At 55.8% G+C, this 17,346-nt stretch overlaps 1 protein-coding gene across 7 annotated transcripts in view; it reads right to left on the reverse strand.

Annotated features, from left to right (window-relative positions):
* The window catches only part of DOP1B (DOP1 leucine zipper like protein B), a 119,383-nt gene that overhangs the window by 70,435 nt on the left and 31,602 nt on the right, over window positions 1-17,346 (reverse strand). For all 7 annotated transcript variants that reach the window (XR_011387689.1, XR_007914535.2, XM_051833576.2 and 4 more), the window contains exons 3-4: window positions 3,323-3,504; window positions 2,821-2,991 (exon numbers count right to left, since the gene is read on the reverse strand). Coding sequence is in view for 5 of the 7 variants with exons in the window: in XM_051833576.2 (XP_051689536.1) it covers window positions 2,821-2,991; window positions 3,323-3,504 (353 nt within the window). In the remaining 2 variants the exon portion in view is untranslated. The remainder of the gene's footprint in view (window positions 1-2,820; window positions 2,992-3,322; window positions 3,505-17,346) is intronic.

Here is a 17,346-nt window from a genome sequence, read left to right on the forward strand (position 1 = left end):
GGCCAAAACGTCCATCCCTCCCGGCTAGCTAACAAGCACTGCAGGGACCGTCTGCCCACGTCAGGTTCGTGAGTCACTGCTGAGTCCGCTGGCCTCCACTGAACGCGCCCCTTTGCAATTTCTGCCAGCCTGGCCATTGTGACCTCTACCCCCACTCCCCACCCCTGTCTCTGCGCAATCTTCATTCCATTCCCAAGTGCTTCTGGGAGCCAAGAGCTGCCAAACCGTCTCAGACTGAAATGGACACAGCCACAAAGCCAAACTTTTACTGTCACTTCCATGACTGCGCTGCCCAAGCCCAGCCAGGGGTCACATGACCTTCGACCAGCACCCAGCGTGGGATGCCGAGAGCCTCTGGGTGCCGCAGGCACTGCTTGCTCTTCTGTCACAGCTCCCATCTGCTCAGTGATTCACGCAGCTTCGCTCAGCGTGTGGTTCAATGGCGAGAATCCACAACATTAGGGAAGAGTCATCCCTGTTAAGCAACTCGAGCAACTGTTCCAATGAACCCTCATTTATCAAGTAGGAAAACAAATAAAAACAGTCCAACTGGTGTGATTCACACTTAGAGATTTAAAAGACTACAATAAATATTGGGACTCTGTTCATTTGTCATCTGAGGGGACTGCAAACAGCTCCTGGAAAACATGGAACAGGCGATGTGCTCTGAGGGTGTTGGGGTGCGGCAGCGTATGCAGCCACTTGGGACACCCAATCCCGTACTGGAGTGTGGCCTCAAGTCCTGGCTGCTCTGCTTCCAACACAGCTTCCTGCTCTTGTGCCCGCGAGGCAGCAGCTGAGGGCCCAGGTACTTGGGGTTTTGCCACTCCCATGGGAGATCAGACGGAATTCTGGGCTCCTGGCTTTGGTCTGGCCCAGCCCTCGCTGTTGCAGGCATCTGGGGAGTGAATCAGCGAATGCAAGATCTTCCTCTGTCACTCTGCCTTTCAAAAAAGGATAATGTACATTTTCTATGAACTTTTGAGGACAACCTCTTTCTTTCTCTCTCTGCTCCTCTGCTTTTCAAATAAATAAATAATTAAAAAAAAAAAAAAAACAGCTGGGATTCGAACCAACCCTGATACAGGACGCAATGTCCCAAGAGGTGGCTTACTCTGCTGCGTAACAGCACACTCTCTACAATCCCCGACACACGTGTAAACGAGGACGTGGACACCGCAGGACCTCTAGAAAGAGCTGGGGTGAAGAGGCAGGGGCCACGGGTCTGACAGGGGTCCTCCAGCTGGCACCTGGAGCGCCCATGATCTCTACACACTGCTGCACACAGAGTGAGCTGTCAGGCTCAGGCGGGAAGACAGGTTGTGCCTCCTACGGAAGCAGCCACATAGCTGGGCAGGGAGACACAGGGCCAACACCTGGTCTACAGGACAGTCCGAGGCAGCTGGGTGCAGGTCTACGGGAGAGCCAGAGACAGCAGGGTGCAGGCTTCCAGTTGCGTTTGTCAAATCCCAGTGCATACGCTCAGAATGGCACCCTGGGTCTCCGGCCACACCCCTCCAGCCACGGTGATTACGTGGTTTCTTCAGGTGCAGGGGAACACCACGAGCTGCCCAGGAGCAGCTGACTCTCCCGGTTGTCACCAACACAGGCGTGGGTGGTGCTGGGGCCGCCTCGGTGGGGATGTGCAGGCGCAGCGTTGTGTGAGCCGGTGGAAGCTGGGGCAGAGTCCCTGTCATTGAGCGTGGGCTTGTAGGATGCACAGAAGCGGGTCCCAGCAATGCCTCGGAGACCGGGGAATGCACCTGAAGTGAGTTCGTGCTTTAGGATCCAACAGAAAACACAGCACTGGGGATACGCAGTTGTCTTGAACGACCTTTCTCTTGGTCCCAAGTAGTGACTAAAAGGACCCCCAAATCATGTAAAATACCGGGCGTGAGCTCTTGTGCGCTAGGGCTTCCGAGGTCCTCCCGGGGGCTGTGAGATGGGGCAGGGCGGCTGCCTCACCACCTCGCCTGTCCACACCCTGCCCGCCTGAGAACTGGACTTGGTGCTTTACTTGGAAGTTGAAACAGGGACTGTTTTGGTGTCTGACACATGCGGGGCCGGGGAGCCCCCACACCTGTCCACCCTACCTGTAGCCACACAGGAGCTCGATGAGACAATGTGCAGGAGGCACGGTGCGAGGGCCCAGTATGGCCCAGTACGGCCCAGTGTGACCACCGCGGAAGGAGGTGTGCATGTGTGTCCTCGCTCTGTAAACCGCGACCATACGGACAACTCTGCGGCAGGCGGGGTGTGACGGGGACCCTGGGCCTCCTTCCCCGGCCTGTTCCGTGTCTCTGGGTGCAGGGTCTCAGTTCTCCAGCCCTCTGGGGGTGATGCAGCAAGGATCCTGGGACAGCACTGTGCTCTGACAGGCGGCCACCAGAGAGACAGGAGACGCCACCCCTCCCCCTGCACCTCCCGGCCGCTCCGCGTGTCCCAGCACTTCCTTCTGTTGTGCAAGTGGCCCTCGCCAGCCGCAGGGCCTGCAGCCAGACGTTCAAGGACCAAGAATGCTCAGAAACAGAGATGTGTCTGTGTTAAACACGCGTGGCTCCGCCCCATGCCGCTCCTCCCTAACCTCCAACCTCTAATAGCTATCGCCAGGACACTTGGGCTGCACGAGGCTGGCAGTCAATCGTACAGGGAAGGACGTGCCCAGGTAATCTGTAAACACTATAGCATCTTACATAAGGGACTCGCACATCCGTGGGGAGCCTGGAACCAGTCCCCTGGAGGTATCAAGGGACAGCTGCAGTGGGACGAACACGGGCCAGATGGGCACAAACCGTTGGCACTGGGCAAGCCGCCACTCACCTGTCATAGATCTCGGAGCCCTCCTCCAGGCCGGGCAGCAGGCCCACGAGGAAGGCCTGCAGGCTGGGCAGCAGCAGCTTCTGCAGTGGAAGGAAGTACCTCTCGTACAGGCCCAGCAGCACGGGCCGCACCGACATCGCCGCGTGCGCCAGGAGTGGGAACAGGCCGCAGCTTGGAGAACAAAGAAGGGGGCGGGGGGAGAAGCAAGACACGGTGTCAGACGCTCCAGATGACAAGCCAGCGGAGCAAGGCTGTTCACCCGGGTGGTGGAGATGCCAGACGTGACACAGCCACAACACACCAGGGCGGGCAGCCAAGCTGGATGCACGCCCGGATCTCCCACAAAATGCACGGAGATCCCCCAGCAGGTGTGCCAGGGCCATCTCCTGGTGATGGCTTTAGGGCTGAGGCACCTGGGTGCCCCCAAGCTTATTTTGCTTGTTCGCCATTTCCCAACCTTGTGAACTGAAACGTGAACTATTCGGGCAATAAGCAACCATACCTGTAAAGGAACAAGTCCTTGGCCAGCCATCTGGTCCCCACAATTTTAAAGATAATCTCGTAGGTTTCCAGGGCTTTTAAGTGCACACCGCTGGGCAGAGCAGGATGCAGGCACTGGGCTAGTCTCTTGCTGATTAAGAGCCGGCGCGGCAGCAAGGAATACTTCAGGTTACTCTGCAGGGCCTGGAAAACCAATGAGAAGTGACAGTCATGAGGCAGGCGGCGGCGAGACTTAGCATGGCAGGAGCACGACCAGGCTTGGAGTGGCCGTGAGCGACACGTGGGGCGAGGGGACAGGGACAGCACGTGGAGGGCCTGGGGGGCTGTGAACCAGGCTCTGGGCCACAGGTGCCTGGGGAAGCCCCAGCAGTGGTGGAAAAGAAGCAGGTAGCAGAGAGACCTTGTCACTACTGGGCCAGGTTCTTGGTCACACCTGGGAAGCCATGCACAGGTGAGGGTTGTGTGCTTCTCTCTCAGGAGCTGAAGCCAACACAGGCTGCGCCGGGTCAGGCACCCTCCTGCCCTATAAAGACTCTACTCTGTGTGCTGTGGAAAGCCCTGGGTCTTTGCTCAGGGAGGGGAGGCAGTTTATAGTGTCCCCTCCTTCTTCCAGCTCAGCCTTGCAGCCAGGTGGCTCCGAGTGGGGGGTCACCGAGAAGACACAGACCGGGAGGAGGGGAGGAGCAGGCTTCCAGGCTGTGACTCCTGGCATCTCCACGGCTCGGGGATTGTGCTGGGAGTGACCCCGGTCCACATGAGGAGACGCCACCGCCCCGTGGACTGGAGCAGGGGGACGCTGAGCAGGTCTTCTGCAGGCAGGATCCTGACTCGTCTCTGCTAAGGCAGAGGTGGATTTTGGTTGTACCCCATGCACATGGTCAAGAGTGGGACCAGGCCGGCACCGCGGCTCACTAGGCTAATCCTCCGCCTTGCAGCGCCGGCACACCGGGTTCTAGTCCTGGTCGGGGCGCCGGATTCTGTCCCGGTTGCCCCTCTTCCAGGCCAGCTCTCTGCTGTGGCCAGGGAGTGCAGTGGAGGATGGCCCAGGTGCTTGGGCCCTGCACCCCATGGGAGACCAGGAGAAGTACCTGGCTCCTGCCATCAGATCAGCGCGGTGCGCCGGCCGCAGCGCGCTGGCTGCAGCAGCCATTGGAGGGTGAACCAACGGCAAAAGGAAGACCTTTCTCTCTGTCTGTCTCTCTCTCACTATTCTCACTGTCTACTCTGCCTGTCAAAAAATTTAAAAAAAAAAATAAAGAAAAAAAAAAAAAAAGAAGAGTGGGACCAGATCGATGCTGCTTGTCCCGGCATAGAGCGCCAGGGCTGGGAGGTCCCTAACAAAGGCGCAACAACACATGCGATGACTCCTGCCTGCTTCGTCTACCCGTGTGCTTGCAACTGCACGGAACCATCTGTGGTTCCCACCTGTGCTCTGCAGCCCCTGCCCGAAAGCCCTTCCCGTCCACCCGGTGGACTCTTCCTCGCGGGCAGCAGGGGGCCGGCAGGCAGGCGCCTCCTCTCCACCACCCCCATCCCCCAGTACTTTGCACGGTGCCTAAAACCACCTGCCTTCCTGCCCGGGCCTCAGAATCGCCAGTCCCTGCTGGGCCCTATGTCTTAACGGGCCTCACTGTTCTCTTCTTTAAAAAGCAGGGAAAATGTTCCTCCCTTTGGAACACACTCTCAGTTTAGGTCAGAGGTCGAGGGCCGAGAGGGAAGAAAATGAGCTCTCGGATGCCATAAAAACCACATTAGGAAAAAATCAGATACAACCAGAGGTCATCAAGAAATTCCTTCAATTATTTATGAGGTGTCTGGTTCCCTTCACAGAGGACAGCCAACAAAATCACCTGTGAAATGTGCTTACGTCCAAAAAAAGAACTGAGGAAGCCACTTAAATCACACACCGTAACAGACTGAGAACAAGCCGGTCGCAGCAGCCCGTAGGAGGCGAATGTGGGCGGTGGGCAGCAAACGGCACGTTTCACCGTGGGCGCCTCCAGGCCCAGGCCCAGGCAGGCAGGACAGCAGGTGCCCAGCACCCGGCCGGCCCTGAGGACACAGCTCTTGGGAGAACCGGGTTGTAGGCGCTCTGGTGGCTTTGCGATGACGCAGCGCAGGCTGAACATCCATCCCCCAGGTAAAGAGCCAAATCCAGAAGGCGCAGAAACCCGAGTCATTTTGGGTTCTGGGTGAAGTCTATGCAAATATTCCAGAATCTGAGGAATTCAGAAGCCTGAAGCGCTTCTGGCCCACGCGTTTTGGGTAAGGGATGCTCGACCGTCATGGGCTCTGCTGGGGTCCAGGAGTAGCAGAGCTCACAGCCGCCTTTGCCTGCAACAGCTATTTCTGTTTATTCCTCTTTTTAAGTCACTGCTGGGACTTCCACCATCTGAGGAAGGGGCACCAGGGGTGCCAGTGCTTGGTTCCTCAGTCTACGCACACAGTAGGACACCATTATTCTGGCCGTTTGAACCCAGGCACGGCACCACGACTTGCTGTGGCCAACGAGATGAGTGAATTACGAGTCACTTCTGCACAGGCTTTGAGAGCCAGCTCATAGCTCATCGGGTTCTCTTTGCCCTGCCTTGGAGATCACGGTGACACGGCTGAGATGAAGCCCCTGCCAGCCTGGGTCCCCAAGACACTACAGAGCAGGAACCATGCGCTGACCCAGGGAGCTGGGAGCAAACCTGCTGTAAAGGTGGCTGAGACTCGGGGGTCGTCCGCTACCTTGTTAACCTCCCTGTCCTGACCCAACTCTTCTCACCTGAACGCCATGACAGAAGCCCCCACTTATGAGCAGGGGATACGTTCCAAGACTCCCGTGGATGCCAGAGACCAGGATGAGTGCCAAGCCCTACACTTGCTCTGTTTGGTCCTCTGCGTACATGTCTGTAATAAAGTTTAATCGACGGCACCAGCATTGTGGCACAGTGGGTTAGCCTTACTTAGCTGCTGCCTGGGATGCTGGCATCCCATATCAGAGCACTGGTTTGAGTCCTGGCTGCTCTGCTTCCAATCCAGCTCCCTGCTAAAGTGCCTAGGAAAGCAGTGGATGACGGCTCAAGTCCTATCAGTTTGGAGTTCCAGGTTCCTGCCTTCGGCCTGGCCCAGCCTCAGCCATTGCATTACTGCATTCATTTGGGGGAGTGAACCAGCAGATGGAAGAGTTTGTTTTTTTTTTTTTGTAAAGATTTATTTATCTCATTTGGAACATACTGAAACACACTGTTACAGACAGGCAGAGGCAGAGGCAGAGGCAGAGAGAGAGAGAGAGAGGGAAGAGAAGTCTTCCATCTGCTGGTTCACGCTGGAGCTGAGTCAATCCAGAGCCAGGAGCTTTTTCTAGGTCTCTCATGTAGGTGCAGTGGCCCAAGGACTTGGGCCATCCTCCACTGCTTTCCCAGGCCATAGCAGAGAGCTGGATCAGAAGTGGAGCCGCTGGGACTCGAACTGACATCCAAATGGGATGCTGGCACTGCAGGCAGTGGCTTTACCCGCAACTCCACCGTGTCAGCCCTGGAAGATCTTTTTCTTTCTTCTGTCACTCTTTCAAATAAAGTAAAATCTTCAAAAATAACGAACTAGAACAATTATAAAATTGTAAGGGAAGCTATGTGAGTGTGGTCTCCCTTCCTGTGAGGCTGACGTGTAATAAGGGATGATGCAGGCCCCGTGGTGCAGGGCTGAGCCACCCAACAGGCTGCTCTGACACGACACTGTGCCACTGTGGCAGATGAGCTGATCACCCAGACACCACCCAGTGACGGGACACACTGGGACAGGGTGGGGTGGAGGGACTGCATCCAGACACTGCACAACTTAAAATGGATACGGGCCGGTGCTGTGCCATAGTGGGTAAAGCCACTGCCCGCAGTGCTGGCATCCCATATGGGCACTGGTTCCAGTCCCAGCTGCTCCACTTCCGTTCCAGTTCTCTGCTGTGGCCTGGGAAAGCAGTAGAAGATGGCCCAAGTCCTTGGGCCCCTGCATCTGCGTGGGAAACCTGAAGGAAGCTCCTGGCTCCTGGCTTCGGATCAGCGCAGCTCCGGCTGTTGCAGCCAATTAGAGGGTGAACCAGCAGATGGAAGACCTCTCTCTCTCTCTCTCTCTCTCCTCTCTCTGTGTAAATGTGACTTTGAAATAAATAAATCTTTAAAAAAAATCGAATCGATGAGTTGTCTATTTCTAGGAGTTTTCATGGAATCTTTCCAGAGCATGGCTGACTGTGGTGACTGAAACCACAGACAGCAAGTCGGTGGGTAAGGGGGCACTGCTATAGATGAACCACACCGTTCGTTTCAGAGGCGGGGGGCTGGCTGCTGTGGTTTTTCTCACAGGATTTGGTTCCCCAGTTTTTAAAGTGAAAAAGACACAGAAGCATACACCAGGACCTAGGCTGTGTCCAGCACACGCAGAATGAGCCTGTTCCCTGCACCCTGGCCACGCCGATCGACACGGGTAAAGCACCTCCGAGACAGGGAATTGGCGCCCACTGAAGGACAGGTATGTTTCAAATAAATCAATAAATCTTAAAAAAAAAAAAATGCAGCAAGAACGGAAGCACAAGCGTCCACCGTGATGAGTGGATGAGAACTCTGGCACCTGTGCACAGCCGAGCACTGTCCACTGTGAGGAGGGACGATCCTGCCACTCCTGCCACGTGCACGGAGCTGGAGACACGAGGTGCAGGGAAACACGCAGGCACCGAAACACAAACACGCACCCTGGGAACCTGCAAACGCCGACCTCATCCAAGGGCAGAGTGCGTGGTGGTGACCAGCGGCTGGGGAGAGAGGGGGTGCGAGAGTGGGAGAGGCTGGTCAGGAGGAATCCGTTCTGGTGACCTCGGGGAAGGACAGTGCCCTGTACAGTTCAAGAATGAGCTACGACATACAACTGTGGATGTTTTCACCACCAAAAAAATGATAAGCGTTTGAGCATGAAGATAAGCCTGCCTGTGTGTACGCCCCGTGTGTGCACGTCGAGACATCATGCGGTGCCCTGTCGATGTGCACAATTAAGACGTGTCAATTAAAAACCAAACAGAATGCAGCAAGAGCAAAAGACATGAACAGAAAAGTGAGGAGATGCTTACCCCGCCTGATAAGAAAAAGGCAAATCAGAGCCACATTCCTCACCCATCAGATGGACAAGTGTGACCAACACATCTAGGTCCAGGTGTGGCACACAGAGACCCAGAGATCACGAGCAGTTAGTCAACTCAGAGGTCAGGATCTGGCCAGACAGAACTCGTCAGACCGCTCCTTGGAGCTGTGATGACAGTGAACCCCGCAGCATCACAACACGACGGCTGACACAGTACCCAGGGCGCAGCGGCTGGGAGTGTTCTCAACTGCCACAGAGCCTGGACTTTAACTCTTGCTTCAAAACAGGCTGAGGGGCCGCAGGTGGTGCAGCGGTAAAGCCTCATTCTGAAGTGCCGGCATCCCATATGTGAGCCGGTTCAAGTCCCGGCTGTTCCATTTCCGATCCAGCTCCCTGCTAATGTACCTGGGAAAGCAGCAAAGGATGGTCCAAGTGCTTGGGCCCCTGCAACCATATGGGAGACCTGGAAGAAGCTCCTGGCTTCAGATTGGCTCAGCTCTGGCCACTGCAATCATTTGGGGAGTGAACCAACAGATGGAAGACCTCTTTCTCTGTCTCTACCTCTCTCTCTAACTCCGTTTTTCAAATAAATAAATAAAATGAATCTTTCTTACTAGTGCATCTAATTCCTATCCTTGTTTGCTTACGTGATAGTGAAGACGTTGCTACTGAACAGCCGGGTTTCAGTTGCTTCTTGTGAAATGCACTGGGTTGCCTCATCTGCAGCTCCTGTGGTTACTTTTCAGTTAGTCATTAGGAGAAGCGTGTGGGTTACCGTCTCTGTGCCCAGCCTGTGCTGACTTCTTAGGAGTGGACCTGTCCCCGCTCTTAGGAACCTGCAGCCCGAGGGAGCTGGCCCACATAGCAGGTAGTGGGCTGTGTCCACAGTCCAGGCTGTGGCCCCCAAGCTCAAATGCATTTAAAAAAATTTTTTAAAGACAGTTACAGAGAGAGATAGAGACAGAGAGAGAGGTCTTCCATCCACTGGCCCACTCCCCAGATGGCCACAATGGCCGGAGCTGTGCCGATCTGAAGCCAGGAGCCAGGAGCTTCTTCCAGGTCTCCCATGTGGGTGCAGGGGCCCAAGGACTTGGGCCATCCTCCACTGCTTTCCCAGGACATAGCAGAGAGCTGGACTGTTTGGAAGTGGAGCAGCTGGGATTAGAACTGGCGTCCATAAGGGATGCCGGCGCTCCGGGCCATGGCTTTGACCCACTGTGCCACAGCGCTGGCACCAATAAAATGAATCTTTAAAAAAAAAGAACTGAGGCCGGCGCCGCGGCTCACTAGGCTAATCCTCCGCCTAGCGGCGCCGGCACACCGGGTTCTAGTCCCGGTCGGGGCGCCGGATTCTGTCCCGGTTGCCCCTCTTCCAGGCCAGCTCTCTGCTGTGGCCAGGGAGTGCAGTGGAGGATGGCCCAGGTGCTTGGGCCCTGCACCCCATGGGAGACCAGGAAAAGCACCTGGCTCCTGGCTCCTGCCATCGGATCAGCGCAGTGCGCTGGCCGCAGCGCGCCGGCCGTGGCGGCCATTGGAGGGTGAACCAACGGCAAAGGAAGACCTTTCTCTCTGTCTCTCTCTCTCACTGTCCACTCTGCCTGTCAAAAAAAAAAAAAAAAAAAAAAAAAAAAAAAAAAAAAAAAAAAAAAGAACTGAGGCTGAACAACAAAGAAAGATGAAGACAGAGATGAGATTGGGAAGGAAAACATTACACTGCTGTAGATGTGGAAGAGAGATTAATTGCAGACCCAGCACGTGGTGAGAATGAGGAAGAAACACGCAAATCCTCAGAGGCACAGTTACAGCGCCGCCATTGTGGCACAGATTAAAGGGAAAATACTGTTTCTTAATGACAACGAAAACTTTCTAAAGAGCATTCTGCACATCAGAAGACTGGAGATCGGAATTACCCTTTAATGGATAGGAAGCGCTATGGCTAAGTCTGCTTCCCAGGCACACCGGCAGCTGGAGTCCCGGCTGCTCCACTTCCCACCCAGCTCCCTGCTAATGTGCCCGGAAAGCAGCAGACGATGGCTCAAAAACCAGAGTCCCTGCCACCCACTTGGGAGACCAGGATGGAGCTCCTGGCTCCTGGTTTTGGGATGGCCCAGACCAGGCTGTGGTGGCCACAGATGGAAGACCTCTCTCTTTCTTTGATGTTCTTTCAAATGAATGAGTGAATTTAAGAGACGAGACATGGAAGAAACAAATGTGTACCATGGCAGCCTCTCTGGTCTGTGGCTTCTTAGCCTGAGGTTTCGCTTACCTGCAGTCAACTCCAGTCCAAAATTATGAAATGGAAGATTGCAGAAACAAACAATCCACAATTTTAAGTTGCAATGTCTCTCTCTGTTCTGTTCTGTCTTGCCCCTAAGGTGTGAATTACCCTCCAGCCCCCCCCCCCCCCCCCCCCCGTTAGTCACCCAGCAGCTGTCTGGGATCAGATCGGCTGTGTCCCGGTGTGGCTGTCTGGGATCAGATCGGCTGTGTCCCGGTGTGGCCGTCCTTAACAGAAGGCCCAGAGCAAGAGCTGTGATGCTGGGAACGTGGACATCCTGAAAGGCGCTTCCTGGAGCGACACGGTGAAAGCTCTCAGCCTCACAGGAAGCGCAGTGAGCGAGGCTGCGACTGGCACTGAGAACAAAGCATTTATCTGAGAAACTGTGAAGAAGGAAGAACCGTGCGCTGGTCTTCTGTTGCGCCTCAGACTGCAGAAGCTGTAGCCAGGGCGTGCTTAGATGGAAAAGCCACTGCATTTGTGTATGGACGCACAGGCGGAGACAAGCGGCCGGACATACCCAGACACAGCTTAGGATGCCCCATGGCACCACGCCTCCGCATCCACCACGGGCCTCGGATGCCATCCCCTGAATGAGAGGGGACCCCTGCACCGAGCGGCAGATGGCTCCAACTGTATGACATTACGAAGGCCAAACCACGGAGCCGGTGAAGAGAACAGCGGCTGCCTGGGGCTGTGGGGAGGAAGAGGGGGGTGGCTGAGCACACAGGGTCTTCAGGCAGGGACACTGCTCTGAGACACCACAGCGGCCAGCCCATTTGTCCGAGTCCACGGACGGTCAAGGGTGAACGCCACCATACGTGATGGGCTCCACACACACAGTGATAGGGCCAGGCAGGTTCAGCCACGCGTGTGAGGAGCAGGGGACACAGCACAGCTCCACCCGGTTCAGCCGTGTGTGTGAGGAGCAGGGGACACAGCACAGCTCCACCCTCCTTCCAACCTAAAAACAAAACCAAACCACCACCTTCCAGGCAAGCGGTGCCAGGCGATGTGCCCACAGCAGGCTAGACGAAGGACCCCGCCTACCTCCTGACGGCGCCCCCTTCTGCTCTCTTCCACCTCGTGCAGGAGCTGTGGTGGGGCCAGTGGGGAAGGAGGAAGAGCCAGTCCCCTCGTTTGGGAGTGAAGCCCACCACGGAAGGCGGCACGCTGGCTCCTTGCTGTCACACCCCCAGCACACCACTCTCTCTGGGGTGAACACTGGCCACGAGAGCAACAGCAGGAAACACCACCCCCAAATACGGCCCCTTGACACAGACAAGACAGCAGGTGCAGGCCCCTGGACACAGACGAGACAGCAGGTGCAGGAGGTCTGCTCTCATGCTCCGGTCGCCCTCCTTCGGAAGGCACTCTCCAGCCTCCCCTGCCCTTCTCCCCTGACCAGCCTCACGTGACAGACGTCCTGCCCTACTCAGAGAGCGGGACTGTCACCCAGGCATGCCAGGAAGCATCTGAACAAACCAGCCTCGCCATCAGACCACACCCCCGTCTGTCTCTTGGCTAGGATGCCCTTCCTGAGACGTCCCTTGGGAGGCCCACATCTCATCTCTGAGTGTCGGTTCTGACTTCCTGCTGACGCACACCCTGAGAGAAAGCAGGTGACGGCTCAAGTACTTGGGTCCCTGCTACCCAGATGGGAGACCCGGATGGAGTTCCTGGCTCCTGGCTTCAGCCTGGCCCAGCCTTAGCAGCTGCTGGCATTTGGTTAGGGAGGGAGCTTTGCCTCTTTCTCTCCGGATCTGTATCTTTCAAATAAAATAAAATAAATTAGAAAGGAGAATGAGAATCATCTGGTGACGGATTCCCTCTTCCTGCTGCTAACAGCCTGGCCCCACGCAGGTACCTTTCTGTCCGGCCCTCTGGTTCAGAAGCCCCTGCCGAGCAGGGCTGGCAGGGCCCTGTTGCATCCCCCCCGCCAGGTCAGACCAGGCTCGGTGCCTGCAGCTCCTGCTGCCTTCCCAGTGTTGTCTGCAGCAGCCCTGCAGGTTGCGATGCTGAGTGCTGCGCACCGCAGGTGAGAATGGAAAATGGTGTCACCACCGTGGAGGGCAGTGCGGTGACTCCTCCGAAAGCCGGACACTGGGCCGGCACCTGGCACAGCGGGTTAAGCCGCTCCCTGTGATGCCGACAGCCTACTCGGCGCTGGTTCAAGTCTTGGCTGCTCTGCTTCCCATACAGCTCCCTGCAAGTGCTCCTGGGAGGGCAGCAGAGGACGGCCCAGATCCTCGGACCCCTGTACCCACGTGGGAGACTGGCACGGAGTTCCAGGTTCCTGGTGTCAGTCTGGCCCAGCCCTCGTCATTGTGACCACATTGGGGGTGAACCAGCAGACGGAAGACCTCTCTCTAATTCTACCTTTCAAATTGATACAGTCAATCTTTAAAAAAAGGAGTCAGGCTTTTTTGGCTTATCAAATTAACATGTGGCCCAGCCACCCCACTTCTGGGTGTGCACCTGGAAGAATGGCAAGCAGGAACGTGAACAGATCCTTGCACACGCATGCTCACAGCAGCATTACCCAGGACAGCCAACATGGGGAAGCAGCCAAGTGTCTGTGCACAGACACCACGTGGCACGCTCGGCTGTGAGAGGGAAGGGGCTGGGACACACAGCACAGCAGGGATGAACCTTGAGGACAGGATGCTGAGTGAAGTGAGCCAGATGCGAATGGCACGTGTCACCAGGTCCAAGTCCCCGAGGAATCAGACACTTGGAGGCAGGACAGGCTGGGGGACAGGGTAGGAGTTAGTGATTAATGGGAACGAAGTTTCAGCTTGGGAAGATAAAAACATAATTCTAGAAACGGATGTGGGTGATGGCTGTAGAACGGGAATCTAAGTAATGCACTTCAAATGGTAAATTTTGGGGCTAGCATTGAGGTGTGGTGTGTAAAGCCGCCACATGTGATGCTGGCATCCCATATGGGCACTGGTTCGAGTCCCTGCTGCTCCACTTCCCATCCTGCTGCCTGTTAATGTGGCTGGGATAGAAGCAGAGGATAGCCCAAGTCCCTGGGCTCCTGCTCCAACTGGGACACCCGGAGGAAGCTCCTGGCTCCTGGCTTCCGTGTGGCCCAGTCCTAGCCATTGTGACCATCTGGGGAGTGAACCAGCAAATAGAAGGTCTCTCTCTCTCTGTCTCTCCCCCTCTGTGTAATTCTGCCTTTCAAATAAATAAAATAAATCTTTAAAAAAATGGTGTATTATATGTGTGCTCTATCAAAAAAATGATGCTGCATTTTATGGCAACGGCTGCTGCTGGCTGAGGCTGCAAGAACCATGAACTTGAGTGGCTCTTCCAGGCCTGAAGACTCTTCTGCTCCTGACCAGAGGCAGCAGGATGCGTCCCCAACAAATCCGAGACAGCCCGGCACTCCGTCCAGCCACTCCTGACGGGAGGCTTCCAGTCTTTAATCAGCACAATCACCACCTTCCGATGCTCACAAACTCCCAGTTTCATCTCGGGAAGTGTGGGCGTGTGCTTTCTTGCCCAGGAGCTGGAGCTTGGAGCTCTGGTGGATTCCGTCTTAGTTGCTCACAGCATCTTCACCCCTCTGCCCAAGGCTCCCCCAGCTCCCACCTGGACACACAGTCAACTTCTAACCCTCTGACCCCTGCTGCCAAACTCCGGTGGGACGCAGCTGGATGCTGAGCAGGATGCCCCTGGTGGCTGCCTCCCCCATGCATGCCCTGGGTGGGGGCTGGGGGACACAACAGGGGCCCTAGCCCTCTCTTCCAGGTGTGCACATTTTTCTTCTTTGGGCTAAAACAGGCCACATGTAAGAAACCAGTCTCTCTCTCTCCCCCAAATTCCCTTGTCTTCATCCCTCCAGCAGCCCCCACAGGGCCACCTCTCTCCTTCGCAGCTCCCTCTGGGAGCTGGGTGACGGCTCCCAGGGCCCTTACACAGCTGGTGAGACCCACACTGGCTGCCTACTAAGCCTGATACATGTCATTTATGCTCACACACAGCTATAGACCACACATCTCAGAAACAGATGAACTCGGAAGAAAACACAGCCATGCTTTGGTAATCACATCCTTAAAGTGCTGTACAAAGAGGGAAAATGACCATTAAACAGGACATGAGGCTTTGTTACTTATTCCACTCAGGAACTGTACTGCTCCACAGGCATTCCTCGAGCTGTAATTACCACACGACAGCAACTCTGCTGACCCCGTTAGAGTCACAGGCTCAGCGGGCCGGCCGCAAAGTGAAGGCATCAGATTCGAGTACAGGATGCCTACGTCTCAGCGTCGTAACTAGCGAGCAGGTGTCTCACTCTGCTCTGCGCCAGAAAACGCGGGTGTTCCCCTCCGTCTCTTTCCCAGGGCCCAGTCCCACCAGGCCGAAGCTCTCCAGGGCTCTCCGCGCGACGGAGGCCGGCTCTGTGAGGGGAACCAGGCTGGGCAGCCGCAGAAGGCTGGGCCTGGACTCCAAAGGCAGCTTAATGCACTAAGAGGGTGGCTTTTATGCTATGTGCACTTTAGCACAATTTAAAAAAATGTTTTAAAAAGGCAATTTAGTAATATGGGGGACTACGTGTTCAGCTTGGTGGCTGAGACACTCCTATTCCATATCAGAGTGTCTGGGCTCAATGACTTGCCCTGGCTCCTGGCTCCAGCTTCGTGCCGGTGTAGACCCTGGAAGGCACTGGTGATGGCTCATGGCTCAAGTCACTGGCTCCCTGCCATCCTTGTGGGAGACCCGAGTGGAGTTTCTGGGTCCCGGCTTCAGCTCTGGCCTTTGCAGGTACTTGAGGACTGAACCAGTAGATTGTTCACTAGCTCTCAAGTAAACTTAAAAAATATATATATATACACATACATATATACATATACATATACATATACATAAACATATACATATGGGTGGGAAGGGGGAAGAGTTATGTTTGATTTTAAAAAATGGCTTATTTGGCCTGTGCAGAGTTTGTAAATGTTTCCTCTGGGGCCAGTGCAATGGCGTAGCAGGTAAAGCCTCCTTCCAGGTAGCACTGGTTTCACCGCCACGTTCCCTTCAAGTGTACGGCACGAGCGAGTCAGACAGCCCGGCCGGCATGAGCTTTGCCACTCAGCCACGTCCTTACCAAGAGACACCTCCAGTGCCCTCCAGGACAAAAGTAGGGTGGAGTGCTGAGACTGGCCAGGATGTCCTGCGTTACGGGGGGCCCAGGAGTGACAGGAGGGCAGAGCTGGGCAGAGGCACAGGAGCCAAGCCCGAGGGCCATCTCAGCCCACGGAGGCTTCCCGGCTAAGAGTGAGGTCGCCTCTGTTCAGCCAGGTGAGGACACAGCTCCAGTCTGTGTACCCGGGGAGCTTCCTTCACAAGGCCAGCTGCTGGGATGCCACCATCACCGTCCTCACCCAGAGTCGCCTGAGCTCCATCAGAGCCCTGCCCCCAGTCGCTCACCTGGCAGCCTGGGGCCTCTGCACTCGGCAATCCCACCATGCGCTAAGCACTGGCAGGGACGAGGGCGCTTGGGTTCATGCGACCTTCCACATCCATTAGAGAGATGACTAGAATACGGGTTTTCTCACAATTACCCTGCTTAGTTTGCATCAGCAGTTTAGGCTGGCTACAGCAAAGTTCATGTCTACTTTCTGAGCTTGGGCAGCAGCACACCTATGCTGGGAGCACGCTACCAGAGGCGGTCACAGCAGGGCAGACGGCTGAGGCAAAGGGTGCAGACCAGGCCCAGGGGACAGTGCACCGCACGGCCCCGGCTTGTGGCTCCTCATTGAGGAAAGACCAGCCGAGGCCCAAGGCTGGGCCCAGCAGCTTGGCCGTTTCAGAAACACCCTTTTGTCAGTTTGCCCAGAGTCGGCTCTTCGGCCGGGGTGGGGAACGTCCAGGCCGTGGTGGTCTGGCCCTGCCAAGGCAACTGCAGGATTCGAAATCCAGTAACTCTACAGAGGGCCGCTTTTTTAGGTGATGATTTTGTGTGGCCCAAATGGGGGCCGGTGCTGTGGCAAACTGGGTAAAGCCTCTGGCCTGGGAAAGCAGTGGAGGATGGCCCAAATCCTTGGGCTCCTGGACCCACATGGGAGACCTGGAAGAAGTTCCTGGCTCCTGCCTTCAGATCAGCCCAGCTCTGGCCGTTGTGGCCATTTGGGAAGTAAACCAGCGGATGGAAGACCTCTCTCTCTCTCTCGCTCTCGCTCTTGCTCTGGCTCTGCCTCTCTGTAACTCTTGACTTTCAAATAAATAATCTTAAAAAAAAAAATCCAAATGGCCCTTGGTAGGAAAAATGTTCCCCAGCCCTGATCTATAGGTAGGCAGTACGTGGCTGGCCGATGTCACAAGAGCTCAGAGTCGACGGAGCAGAGTGGGGACACAGCACAGGCTCTGCACCAGCCGCCCGGCCTGAGTCAGGGCCCCACCTCACCAGCTGTCCAGCCAGGCTCAGGTCACTGGACTGTCCTGGGGCTCTGTCTTCTCACACAGAGGCTGGCAGTGTGGTCAGACCCAAGAAGCAGCTGAAGCACACAGGGCACTTACCCCATTTTTCCTGCCCCATGTGGCAGGGGTAACACTGAGTGCGCATGCACACCTTACATGCATACACACACCACACACGTACACCCCAAACATGCATGCACACATCACCT

The sequence above is a fragment of the Oryctolagus cuniculus genome, chromosome 4, assembly GCF_964237555.1.
Source record: "Oryctolagus cuniculus chromosome 4, mOryCun1.1, whole genome shotgun sequence".
NCBI lineage: Eukaryota > Metazoa > Chordata > Mammalia > Lagomorpha > Leporidae > Oryctolagus > Oryctolagus cuniculus.